The 13,416-nt window shown below is 37.6% G+C and overlaps 2 protein-coding genes across 3 annotated transcripts in view; both read left to right on the top strand.

The window, feature by feature from the left end:
• LOC109401381 (regulator of G-protein signaling 7) overlaps window positions 1–1,216 on the top strand; it is a 38,918-nt gene extending 37,702 nt beyond the window's left edge. For both annotated transcript variants that reach the window (XM_019673941.3, XM_019673923.3), the window contains 2 exons: window positions 233–358; window positions 424–1,216. In XM_019673941.3, coding sequence (XP_019529486.2) covers window positions 233–358; window positions 424–751 — 454 coding nt within the window. In that variant the 3' untranslated portion in view covers window positions 752–1,216. The remainder of the gene's footprint in view (window positions 1–232; window positions 359–423) is intronic.
• A 10,379-nt stretch (window positions 1,217–11,595) lies between these two features.
• LOC109401545 (NADH dehydrogenase [ubiquinone] 1 alpha subcomplex subunit 1) lies at window positions 11,596–12,210 on the top strand. The gene is made up of 3 exons (XM_019674118.3): window positions 11,596–11,786; window positions 11,945–12,031; window positions 12,111–12,210. The coding sequence occupies exons 1-3, from the start codon at window positions 11,688–11,690 to the stop codon at window positions 12,135–12,137; spliced, it is 213 nt and encodes a 70-aa protein (XP_019529663.1). The 5' UTR covers window positions 11,596–11,687; the 3' UTR covers window positions 12,138–12,210.
• The last annotated feature ends 1,206 nt before the right edge of the window (window positions 12,211–13,416 follow it).

Here is a 13,416-nt window from a genome sequence, read left to right as displayed (position 1 = left end):
GGTACTGTATCACAGACCAAACCTCACCAAACAAACAACTTTTTTCGCATGTGCGTTACCATGGCGCATGGCTTGATATGCAAATACCTTCGAATACTAAAAATATTAGCAGTATACTTTCACAAGAAACACTACAGAGTTTAGAGTTGCAGGCCTCTTGAGTGCGAATAATTATATTTTTTTTAATATGCAAAGGTATTAGTAATATTCAAACTTTTTATAATACTTCCAGCAAAGATGTATCTCTCAAACGCGTGAAACGATGGGGCTTCAGCTTACGAGAACTGCTGATTGATCCAGTGGGAAGAGAACAGTTTTCCAAATTTTTGGATAAGGAATTTAGCGGAGAAAATTTGAAGTATATTTAAATCTTACTCTTACTCTAGCCTCAATAATAATGTCCCACTACCTCCACTCTTTCAGATTTTGGGAATCGGTCCAGAGCATGAAAGCTCAACCCCAATCGAAGGTGAAGGAAGCTGCCCACGCAATCTATTTGGAGTTTCTCGCCCCGGATGCACCCTGTCCGGTGAACGTTGATTCGAAATCGATGGAACTGGCCCGGGAGGCGGTGAGCAGTTCGGCACCCCCGAATCGGTGGTGTTTCGATGTGGCCGCTGCCCACGTGTACCATCTGATGAAGAGTGACTCATACTCGCGGTATCTTCGGTCCGACATGTACAAAGAATATCTCAATGGGTCCAAAAAGAAGAACAAGTCCATACCAAACCTGTTCGGCGTGAAACGTTAAATGTTGGAAGCAAACTTGAGGGTGTGCTCCGAGAAATGAACGTTTTTAGCGCGAACATCGGCAGTGGACCGCACGAAACCAGAAGCAAATCGACCGTTTTTAAAATCAGGTTATACAAAAAAAAATGATGCCCATTGAATTGAACTGTAGATTTACTAGTCAGTAAGACAAGCAAGTTAAGACATTGTGTAAAATCAAAACCAAAACCAAAAAACAAAACGTAAGGAATTGTTGAATATACTTCAAAGTTAGTGTGATCTGCCGGAATCTACGTGGTTCCTTGTCATGAAAATACATTGTGTAATACAATTATCCACGAAAATATTATTCACCTTGGAAAACGACTTTAAACCAAATGCGAGAATATTCTGCTGAATAAAATGCTCAGATGGAGCATCCAAAGAAGCATGGGAATATTATTGAGAGTCCGAGGCAAATATATATTATATAGATGACGAAGTGTCACGATAATCAATGTGAGCTGTATGTTTGATGACAAACCTTCAACATTAATTTTTCACCGAATCAAAGTTGCGTCTTCAGTGTCGAAAAGTTTATTAACTCTTCAGGACGCGCGCTGTTGTAAAAAGTCGGGTAAATCGGGGTAATTTGGCCACCCTAAGGAGAAGTCAACAAAAGATGCAGAAAGCAAGGTTTAAACTTCCGTACATCGTATGACCATAATGATTTTGATAATACTAAACTATATAGATGTGGAAATTTTAGTTAAATTATGTTTACATGTCAAAGAAAGATTTTTGGGAAAAGGTGTGTTTTTGGGTCGGTTTTGAACCGACGGGGTAATATGAGCACCCGATTTTTTATGAAGAATTCATCCCACATAATGAAACATAAACTTGATATTCTTCATTGTGCATCAAATCATATAGTATCAATTTGAAATATATAGAAAATAAATACGTTTAAAAATTATCTAAGTTATTTGAACAAGATGAGTCTTATGTGGTGTTTTTGGTCTGTGCTCGTCAGAGTAATTTGGCCAATGTTTTAGAAAATTATTTTTCTAATTTAATGTAAACTTCCAGTACATCGTTCTAACGTCTCAATCGCTTCAATATCAAGCCGGTATTAGATCTGCAAGGTGAATTTGTAGAAATTACTAGATTTTATGTGTTTTTCATGAGGTGCTCAAGGGCGCAGCCAGAGGGGGGGGGGGCAGATTATCAATAATTCAAGAGTTCCAGAAAAAAATATATAAAAAAAACTATTCTCTAGACTATTCTAATAATTGAGGTTTTTATCCACAATAATCAAACCTTTTTTCTTGAGAATCACAGGATATTTCGCCAAGTATTTCTTCAAGAGATCTATTTCAATCTTATCATAGAGTTTAACAGAGATGCCAGATATACAGATTTTTCTGTATTATACAGATTTTTGACCTTCTATACGGACAAAATACAGAGTACAGAAAAATACAGATTTTTAAAATGTGATACAGATTTCTCCAGAAACCATGAAATTTGAAATTATTTTCAATAGATTTAATGAAAACTTATGAAAAATTTATGAAAATTTGTACATTTTCACACATGTTCTAGAAAAATGAATAACAGTAAAAATTCAAAACCGTCAAAAAGTGATACATTTTTGTTAGTTTCTATTGAAATCTAGGACTCTCGGTGTCTGCTATACCCACAAATACGGCGATACAGAAAAATCTGTATTGATATAGATTTTTGATAAAAATAATCTGGCATCTCTGGAATTCAACCAAATAACAAGCTTGGTTGATTGGTTAAATTTTGTGATGTTGCCATGGAATACAAAAACAGCATGCCAAGTTTCCGGTAGGGAAAAGAAGGACTTTGTAGAATTATATGCTGCTATCAAGTGCAGTAATGTGCTAATGCTACACGAATTTTCACTTGTATTCAATTCAAACAAACGTGATGCTAAGAGAATAACACCTGGGATTTCTTTACAAATACTTTCAAGGACATCTCCAGAAATTCCTTCAGGCATTTGTTCAGGAACTTCTCCAAGGATTCTTTCAGAAATTCCTCAAGGGACATGTCCAGGAGTTTCTCTTTCGTGAACTCTTCCGTGGACATCTTGCAGGTTTCAGATAGTTTTTTTTAGGGTTTGTTCCAAGAAATGATTCAAGAGTTCCTCCCGCGATTCCTTCAGTTTTTTTACGGATACTTCTGCAAGGATACATCGATGAATTCCTTCAGGAATTTCCCATAGCTTCCATCAGTGGATTGCTCCAGAGAGTTTTTCAAGAATTCCTGTATGGGTTTGACCAGACATTCCTCCGGGAATTTCTCCTGGGATATCTTTAGAAGTTCCTTCAGTGATTGTTCCAGTTTCGATGATTCCTCCAGGAATTTCCAGGAGTTCCTTAAATCATTGTACAAAACATTCTTTTGGGAGTTCATGTAATGATTCCAACAATAATTTGTCCAAAAATTATTGCAGACATCGATGTCTTCATTTTTTTTCCTACAGAAATTCTTTCAGGAATTTGTTAAGTTAGCTTTCTTGGGATTTCCTAAGGAATTCATTATGGGATTGCTTCCGGGATTCCTCCAGGTTTTCCTTCAAGCATTCCTCCAAGGATTCGCTCGGGAATATCTTCTGTGTTTCTTTCAGAAACAGCTTCAGGAACAATTAAAAAAAATCCTCCAAGGGTTCCCCCACGAACACTTTTTAGAATTTTTTCAGGAGTTTTTCTTGGAATTCTTTCAGGAACTACTCCAAAAAATAATCCAATACTTCCTCCAGGAACTGTTTAGGACTTCCCCAGGATTTCTCCTGGGGTTTCTTCAGGAACTGCTACAGGGATTCCTCAAGAAGTTCTTCCACGAACTCTTCTTTGAATTCCTTCAGGATTTCTCCAAGGATTCCATCTGCAGTTTCTTCAGAAATTTTCACTGGGATATCTCCATGAATTTCTTCAGAGATTCCTCTAAGAAATATTCCAGGGATCCTCTGGGAATTGTTTCAGTGATTCCTCTGAAAATTCATCCAAGGATTAATTCAGAAATGCGTATAGAGATTTCTCCAGAAATTCCTCAAGGAGTTCCTTCTAGAGATTCCTCCAGGAGTATTTCTAGAGATTCCTCCGTTAATCTCTACGGGTATTCTTCTATCCTCCTGGGATTCCACCAAGAATTTCTGCAGGGCTTAACTCGGGACTTCCTTCAGTGACTCTTTCTGGAACAACATATTTCAAACATCCTCCAAAGATTCTCCCACGAACCCTTTTTAGAGTTCCTCCGGCAATTCATCTTTGTATTTTTTAAGGAACTTTTCTAGGAGTTGATGCAGTACTTCCTCCAGGAACTGCTTTGGGATTCCCTTAGTAATTTCTCTTGAAATTTCTTCCGGATTTTTTTATGGAGTTTCTTCATAAACTCTTCTAAGGATTCCTCCCGAATTTGTTCAAGAACACCATCTGCGATTTCCTAAGGATTTTTTTTCTGGTATTCCTATACCAATTCCCTAAGAGATTCATCCACGAATTTCTACAGAAACTACTCCAGGAAATCCTTCAGAGATTCCTTCAGAAATTCTTCCAGGATTTTTTCTAGGAATATCTTCTGGAATTTTTCCAGAAATTCCACCAAGAAATCTTCCAGTATTCCCTCCAGGAGTTGCTACAGGCATTCCTCCAGGACTTACACTAAAAACTCATCCAGAAACTTTTTTAGTGATTTTGCCAGGGATTTCTTCAGAAATTCGTTCGAGGATTTCTCCAAGAATTCCTCCACAGATTTCTCTAGAAATCCCTCCGGGAATTTCTCAGGCGATTTTTTCAGAAATTTCTCTCAGAGCTCCTCTAGAGATTCCCCCAGATATTCATCCATAAATTGTTGAAGGAATTCCTACAGAGATTCCTCCTAGAATTCCTTCGAGGATTCCGCCAGCAATTCCCAGCCAAAGGAGAACCTCCAGCAATTCCTCCAGTATTTTATTTAGGAATTTCTCTAAGAACTATTCCAGGAAATTCTTCAGGAATTACCCCAAGGATTTCTTAAGGAATATCTCCAGCAATTTCTCTAGGAATTGATCCAGGAATTGCTCCTGTACATTCTTCAGAAGTTATGTCAACATTTTCTCCAGGAATTTTTCCAGAAATTCTTCTGGAGATTTTTTCAGAAATTCTTCCAGGAAACTCTCCAGGAATACCCTCAGGAATTTTTCAGGGATTAATTCCTGAATTAATTCCTCCAGGAAATCCTCCGAAGATTCCTCCAGGAAATCCCACAGAAGTTCCTCTCAGGCATGCCTCCAGGATTTTATCCAGGAATTTCTCCAGGAATAACCCCAGTAATTTCATCAGGAACTCCCCCAGGAATTTCTCTAGGAATTGCCCCTGGAATCTTTCAGAAATTATGTCAGCAATTCCTCTAGGTATTTCTGCAGGAATTTCTCCCGAGATTCCATCAGCAATTGCTTAAGGGATTCCTCCACAGATTTCTCCATGAAAAATCTCTTCAAGAAATTCTTTGAAGATTCCTCCAGGAAATCCTCCAGAAGTTTCTCCAAAGATTCTTCCAGGAAATCCTCTAGGGATTTCTTCAGAAATTTTTCAAGAATTTTCTCCAGGAATTCATTCAGGAATTTTTCAAGGATTCTTTCAGGTATTCCACCAGGAATTCCTCCAGAGATTCCTCCAGGGATTTCTGCACAAATTTATTCAAGGTTATGTTGAATGGTAGGTACATCCTTGGAGGTGCATCACACAGTTCAGTGGGGAGCTAGGTATCAACTGGTAGGTAAATGGAAATAAATTGTAAATAAGTTATACCTAGATTGAATAAAGGAGAGGCGCTGAGCTGGTAGCGATATCAGTCAGTGCCTGGGTTTGGAGAACAAAGCCTCGCCTGTGTTTTTATTTCCAACAGGTTATCCCCAGGGATTTCTTCAGATATCCCTTCGAGAGTTTCTCCAAGAACTGCACTAGCAATTCCGCTAGAAAGTCCTCCAGGAATCTTTCAAGGGGTTCTTTCAGAAATAGAAAAATAACAGAAATCTCTCAGAATCCTCCCAGAACTCCTCTTGAGATTTCTTCAGGAATTTCTCCCGGAATTCTCCTAGGGATTCCAAGAATTCACCCAAAAAATTGCTCAAGGAAATTCTCCAGGAATTCCTGCTGGGTCTAATCCAAGAATTCCTCCAGGAATTACGCCAAGAATTTGCTCAGAAGTTTCCTTCACAAATTTCTCTAAGATTTCCTCTAGGATGTTTTAAAGAGATTTCTTATGAAATTTTACTAGGGATTCCGTCCAGAATTCTCCAGAATTTCTACAGAATTTCCTCCAAGGAATCAGAAATTTATCTAGAATTTCTTCTAGGATTTCCTCATGAGATCTCTTAAGAAATTTTACTAGGTATACCTCCTGTGAGAATCTTTCTCTGTAATGATTATTCAATAACTGTATTCATTATTTGTATACACTTTATTACCGATACTTCAATATTACATACAATGATTCACACTCCAGACAACAATAACAATACCTCCGCATATGACAGATACTCAATGTCAACATACACGCTAAACGTAATAGAGTGATACAATAATTTATTATGTGCATACCACAAGGTACCACATCTCGTTTTTTCTCCAGATCCGCAGCAAGGTCACTCCACGTTGTTTCGCTTATAGTCTCCTCAGTTTATGAACGTCTCGCTTCAGTCTCACATCAGAATTAGAAGTACAGTCATCCATTTGGTCATCCATCTCTGCTCGGCATTTTGGTAAATTACTTGGCCGTTACTTGTGGTTGTACCTAAAAAGAAATATTATTTTGACCCAAATATTTTCCCAAATCCCAAAACATTTTTAATACTGAGTGTCAAGATAAATATTACCTTTGCTGATGAATTAATTGAATTGCTTTCCTCTTCTCAAATGTTTTCAATGACAGCTAGCATGCAAACATTGTATACTGCCCACTGATTTTTTTTTGACATGTCCTTTCATAGAAGAATCTCATACATAAGGTATGTATATTCAGATTATTATTCAGACATTTTTTTAATTAATATGTCGGAACACTGCACGAATGTTACAGTGGAAAGATTATCAATATCCATTAACTCGTTTTCGATCCAAAGTGTCCAAGTGTTATACAAACACTATTTCATTTCATGTTTTTTTTAGCGAACTTTGCTGGAACTCGTTTCTTGTTCAGAATATATTCAGAAGTTTGGCTTTACAGATTTTGTTTTCAAAATATCGAAGGGATTGATATTTTTTTTTTAAATCAAATCACGATTTCGAAAAACGTCACTTGTCCAAAGCAATATTTGTAATACTAGTTTTAGCTGAATAGTAATTTGAAAACTTGAAAACATCCAGTTTTTGTATTATATTAAATATATATTGTTCACAAAACTCGCACCCGCACTAGCTGTTTGAAAGTATAGTAGAATATTAATATTCATTCTTCTTTTTCATGTTGTGATCCTATAATTATCTCAAATTCTTAATACATACATCATCGACGCAGTACCAAATCGAAGTCACGCAAAGCACATGCAAAGTTGCATGTAAATTTGAACCGGTTGCTGGTATTGCGCATCATTAAGCTACTTAAGAGCTGAAATTAGCACTAATCTAAATCGAGTTGCTATGTTTATAAGAAGGTTAAACATCAATTTTCGCACCGCCAGTCACTTCGGTTTGGTCGTTGAATAGGTCAAGGAATAGGTTTACATTCTACGATGCATATTCCCCCGCATTAACTGGTGATTCGTGCTCAATCAAACCTATTTTAACATTACAAAACCAAAAATTTGTTCCTTTGATGTCGCTCTTTCGGGTTCTGAACTGCAGGACTTATTTTAATGGTGTACCTCCAAAATATTGCAAAAGCCCCTCAACATGTTATGTTCTCACTCTAGATACCTATTGAAGCTATTTCAACAAGCTTTTTCCAAATTATTCGCATTCAATGTACCGTCAAAATTTAGAACTTTTTATCTTTAAGTAACTCTGATTTTCTACATATGCTCATCATATTGATAATGTTCGCGCCTAGCGCTTCCCAAAGAATTCATCGCAGTTACCAATGGAACAACGACAACCCGGATCAACAACGGCGTTAGCAACCGCTACGCGACAGATGGGCTCCTTGGCATATAAAAGGGGACAACCAAGCCAGAGATCGTCATTACCAACTTGGACATGAAGCGATCAAGACAGAAGCCACTAAACAGTACACCATTAGAATAAATAGTCAATAGTAGCAGTAGAAGTGTTTTGTTCCTTCCCTTTCCTGGAACTGGTCCCAGTACCAATTCTCCCAGTCCATCGTTCCGCTTATAAATCGTTGGGTTCACGGCCGAGCCCAAACAGATAATATTCTCAGTTCGTTGGATCGAACTAGAATATTCTGCATTATTGCAAAGCCCAATCATCTGTCTATCATATCACTTATTTCACATTTTTCCGATGAAATACATCCTCATTTTTTTTTTGTTAACGACTACAAGTCTGACGTAGTGCACACTGACCATGATTGTCTGTGTCATGATGGCCCTTACGCTTGCCTCTACGATTCATTTCTTTGTACTGAAACAATTTAAAGCACGTTTTTATTCAAATTTTCAATGAACTTATTAACACAAATATCACTTATACATGTACACGCATTTTTATTGGTAAAAATCCATGAGTTTGATATATAAATTTTATTTGTACACACATACTCGTTTTCCACGCTGGATCACACATAAAATCGGAGGACCTTATATAAACTATGTGTATCTACACATGAAAAGGGTTATCTATGACAAATTGCAAAAATCTATGTGAGCGACACATGCATACAATATTTGCAGTTCATTAGCAAAAATGGCACTATATCCATAGTGTTAGACAATCATAAGTCAAAATGCCCCTCCTGACCACACCCGATACATTTTATATTCAAAGACTTCAGAAGTGATTACTCAAGAACTCACTGTATTTGAATCGCATAAACATTTAGTGGCATTCAATAGGTTATAAAGCGCCTTTTACTCGAATTCTTGAGACTTCCAGTTAAGCCGAAAGTTTCATTTTTTTATTGTTCGATTTTTTAAAATATCCAATTCAACTAGCCATTTGACTAGCATGATACTTAACAGGATCGTGGTTAGCAACTGCTCTGAATATGTCATCTAGCTTCAACGAATGCTTTAACTGTCATTTTGACTTCCTATCTTGCAAACTACCAAGACAGTTCAATTATTCTCACACATTGATGTTAATTTTCTTGAAGTCTTGTAAGAGAGGACAAAGCATTAGTTAAATCATGTCTTCATGTTAATTTGGTTTCAAGAGCCAACCCTTTTTACGTCTCCGTAGACTTATTATACTTTACTGAGCAATGATAACTTCAATATATATCACCTGAGGTGGGTCCACAACAACCTCAGTATCTGCTCAGTTATATTCGCATTTGGAACATATTCAAATACTATTCGTTACTGTTTTTCTAGTCACGCTCAGCTTAAAGTTTAGTTTTGTCTTTCGCCTTCTCAGCTGCCACTTAATTGGTGTGAAATTTCATTTTTAATGGTTCAATTTAACTAAAAAGCCCAGATTGGAGTTCAAGAGAAATCGCTCAAGAAACTTCTAGAACGATTCCTGGCAGAAACTTTCTATGGTGACATTTGAACTGTCATTTCTTTGCAACTGCGTACTGCGATCGAAGAAAAAACGGTTTCTTGAGTGATTCAGCCAAGGAATTTCCCATGCCTCAAGATAGGCCGAGAAATTCCCTCTGATCTGCAAACAGCCCTTACATCTGCGTTGGCTGGTAATCTGTTTCTTACGAAATTTACGACACTGTTGCGTTTTTAGTACTTTAATTTTTAATAACACAATTCGCCTTATACGGCTCTACAAAGAATCGACTATATCTGCCTTGCAGGTCTTACCGCCTTCAACGGCATTTCCACCTTCAACGGCTTTTTCCGCCTTCAACAGCTTTTCACTCTCCGACGGATCTTTCCGCCATCGACAGTTTTTCGCCTTAGTCGGCTCTTCTGCCTATAACATTTTCCGCCTTCAACGGCTTTTCTATCTGTAATCCTTTCCGCCTTTTACGGCTATTTCAAGAATGTCGCTTTCATTAGCTTTTATCGCCTTCATTGGCTTTTATCGCCTTCACTGGCTTTTAACAGCAACGGCAAAATTTGATTTCAAAATATTGTTTCACCTCTACGCCTTCCACGGCCATCCGTTTAACAAATCAATACTTCATTCATCATTCAGCATTTAAGTCTAGATTTAGGACAACAACCCTATTCAACGAGTATCAATATCACAATCAACAAAACTTAGATTTTCTTCACAGTTCTTTATTTCTTTATTTGACAATAGTGATTGTCATCGATTTGAACTAAACAATACCGATCACCATCAAAATCTCTCTCAGGTTGATCATTGTCATTAGTCGAAGGTACAAATAGATTGTTTGATTCATATTGAACAGTTAGTACACAATATTTACCTTTTTGATTTCAATGTTGAAATTCATTCACAAGTCATCACCTGGAGGTCATCACCACTCTGCATGCACCACACACACACACACACACACACACACACACCACTCATCTCATTCTTTTTCCAAAGACAACACTTCCCGAGCCGAAATTAAACTAATTTCACATGCACTGTTCACCGTTCTCGTCGCCAATGTGAGAATCTTTCTCTGTAATGATTATTCAACAACTGTATTCATTATTTGTATACACTTTATTACCGATACTTCAATATTACATACAATGATTCACACTCCAGACAACAATAACAATATCTCCGCATATGACAGATACTCAATGTCAACATACACGCTAAACGTAATAGAGTGATACAATAATTTATTATGTGCATACCACAAGGTACCACACCTCCAATAGTTTATCCAGTAATTCGTACAGGTTTAATTTCTGAAATTCTTACAGGAATTCCTTCTGGAATTCAAAAATTTCTGAAGGAATTTCTCCAGCAAATAGTATTGGAAGATAAATGGACGCATACAGGAACCAGGAAATTCTAAGTCTATCCTCAAAAGAGTTCGTAATTTTCAAAAGAGTTCAGTTATAAATCCTGATGAATGTTTTGTAGACAATGACAAAAAAAAAATCAGAGCAAAATAATGCACGAGTAAATAAAAATCCTTAATTTTCCAGAAATTGGTCAGCGCTACCAGCACCACGTTGATTTGTGTAGATCAGAAAATTTTCTTGCTGGTAGGCAATGGAAGAAAATTTCTTCTCTTCGAAGAAAAAGTGCGCCGGAATTCGGCCACAGGCGAGCTTTTTTTAACGTATTGTACAAAATACAACAGAGTTAAGGGTTAAATAAAGCTCATAGAATATAATGTTATTATATTCAATTTCATCGTGTTGCGTTTAGTTATAAAAGCTAGGTACATATTTACAAAGGGTGCTTGCCCCCCAGCCCCCCCTGACCGAAAAGCTGGCTACGCCCTTGGAGGTGCTCATATTGCCCATTGGCCAAATCACCCCGACTACCCCTACAATACAAACAAAAAAACCTGGCTCGTTGTATACAACGCAAGCGCAATGCAGTTTCGGTTGCTTGATGGCGCGCGGGTTAAGTAAACCGAAAGCGAAAGATTTAATACAAACTATAATGATGAAAAAAAATCAGTTTTTAAATACGAGGTTTTTTAAATTATTTTGACGATGTTGAACATAAAACGGTTCGCTTCAATAAACTTTCCTCTAAATTTAACGCAAAGTTGCATAAAACATCTCTTGCGCGACATGTTGCATGCAACTAAAGTATTTTTCATCGCTGAACGTTTCGTGTCTTTTGGCCTGTCAGTCGTTGTTTTTCTTCTCGTCTGTCAGTCACAGTCCGTCAGAAACACTTTTGCAGCCCACTTTCGTTGCGGTGGAGCGATTCCTTGAGAGCAGATTTACATCTAGAAAATAAACAATGTGGTTCGAAATCCTGCCCTCGTTCGGTATCATTACGGCCGTCCTGTCCGTGCCCGGGTTCGCAATGTACGGTCTGCATCTGCTGACGCTGGACAACGTAAGTAGAGAATCCGGTCGACGAGCTCTGTCTGATCGACAACAGAGGTCTGTCTGTTTGTGGTTTACATAACAGCTCGAGTGCTCGAGTCTTGCTCGGATTCTATTAGAGTTTGATTGGAGTTGGGATTTGTATCCGTTCCGATTTGTTTTTTACAGGCTTACCGGCGTAACACCGATCAAAGATGGGAGCGCGTCATGTACGTTCGGGACATGCGTCTCACTGGCAATCCCTACAAATCCAACGTAAGTGCTGCTAGCTGTTCTAGTCATACCATCTAGTCCCTTTGACGAGTATTTATATTTTTCAATTTTCTAATTTCAGGGATTGGAAGCTATTCCAGATAAGTAAACCGGCTTGTTTTGTTCTATGCATCTTCAGAATTGTAGATAAAATTGGATTCGCTTTAATCTAAAGTACAGAACCGTGTTTTGTTTGGAAAGAAATGGAATCCATTTAAACCTTTTAGGTTTTTAAATAACCGAAAGAGTTACTTTCAATCTGGATCATACCTATCCTATTGATGGAATTTGGTCTGTAGATTAGAATACTTACATGTAGGGTAGAAGCTTCAGTTTTAGCCAGTCCGGAGTTTTGGCCATAGTGCGATATTCAGCTTGTTGCGATCTAAATCGGCATAAATTGATTTTTTACTAGTAGATCCCAATATAATATGATGATTGCAGCTGTGGAAACTGTGGAATTTTTTCCTTAAAAAATCAGCTACCATATGTCTATTTTGGCCAGGGTGCTTACAATTTGGCCAATCCCATAAGAAATACACGTGATTGGCTAAAATAGAATCCAAAGTTGAGAATATGGCCAAAACTGCGGCAATACTTCTATTTTGACTGAACAGATTTCTGCAATATCTGACCGAGCCGTTGAATAGATTTTTGAAAAGATCCAGAGAGGAATTTCTGAAGGAATCAATACAGGAATTCATGGAGCAATCCTGAAAGAACTCCTGGAGAAATGCATGCAGGAATTCCTTGAGAAATCACTAAAGGAATTCCTGCAGGTATGCCTGTAGTAAACCTGGAGGAATCCTTAGAGTAAATATGGGAGGAATCCTTACACAAATTTCTGAGGAAATCGCTTGAAGAATTCCGGGAGGAATTCCTACATAAATTTCTGGAAGAATTTTGGGTGAAATTGCTGAAAAATTCTTGGAGAAATCCCTGAAGCAATCCCTAGAAGAAACACTGGAGGAAATCCTGGAGGAACTTCTGAACAAATTCCTGGTGCAGTGAAGAGAATTGTCAGACAAAAGAGGCACAAAACTACACGGTAAAAAATCTGCACTGTGATGTAAACTGATTGGCACTTGAATTCGCACTACTGTTCAATCAGTTTGTTATCAATTACATATCATTTGACAAAGAACATCCAATGCCTCTTCAATTTTAATGTAACTTCACATCAATTCGTTGTTGACAATGTTTTGATTTCAAAACTAAAATTTAAAAAAAATGTGTACAGCCGCTCCCAGATTCGATACCAGGACCTTTAGAGTCACGATCAACTATTTTACCACTACACTGCTTCACATCTGTTAGAGAGGTGCGAATCGAAGCGAAGCACTTTCTACCGCCTGTCGTCTATATTTACTTTCATGCCCAAAACAGTC

Source organism: Aedes albopictus, chromosome 2 (assembly GCF_035046485.1).
Source record: "Aedes albopictus strain Foshan chromosome 2, AalbF5, whole genome shotgun sequence".
Taxonomy (NCBI): Eukaryota; Metazoa; Arthropoda; class Insecta; order Diptera; family Culicidae; genus Aedes; species Aedes albopictus.
This window is presented reverse-complemented; position numbering and strand designations above follow the sequence as displayed.

Bases quoted from the DNA above. Each gene is read 5' to 3' on its own strand.
- LOC109401545 (XM_019674118.3), top strand. From the start codon at position 11,688: ATGTGGTTCGAAATCCTGCCCTCGTTCGGTATCATTACGGCCGTCCTG. The intron at 11,787-11,944 runs GTAAGTAGAGAA...TGTTTTTTACAG, and splicing joins ATCTGCTGACGCTGGACAAC to GCTTACCGGCGTAACACCGA. The intron at 12,032-12,110 runs GTAAGTGCTGCT...TTCTAATTTCAG, and splicing joins GCAATCCCTACAAATCCAAC to GGATTGGAAGCTATTCCAGA.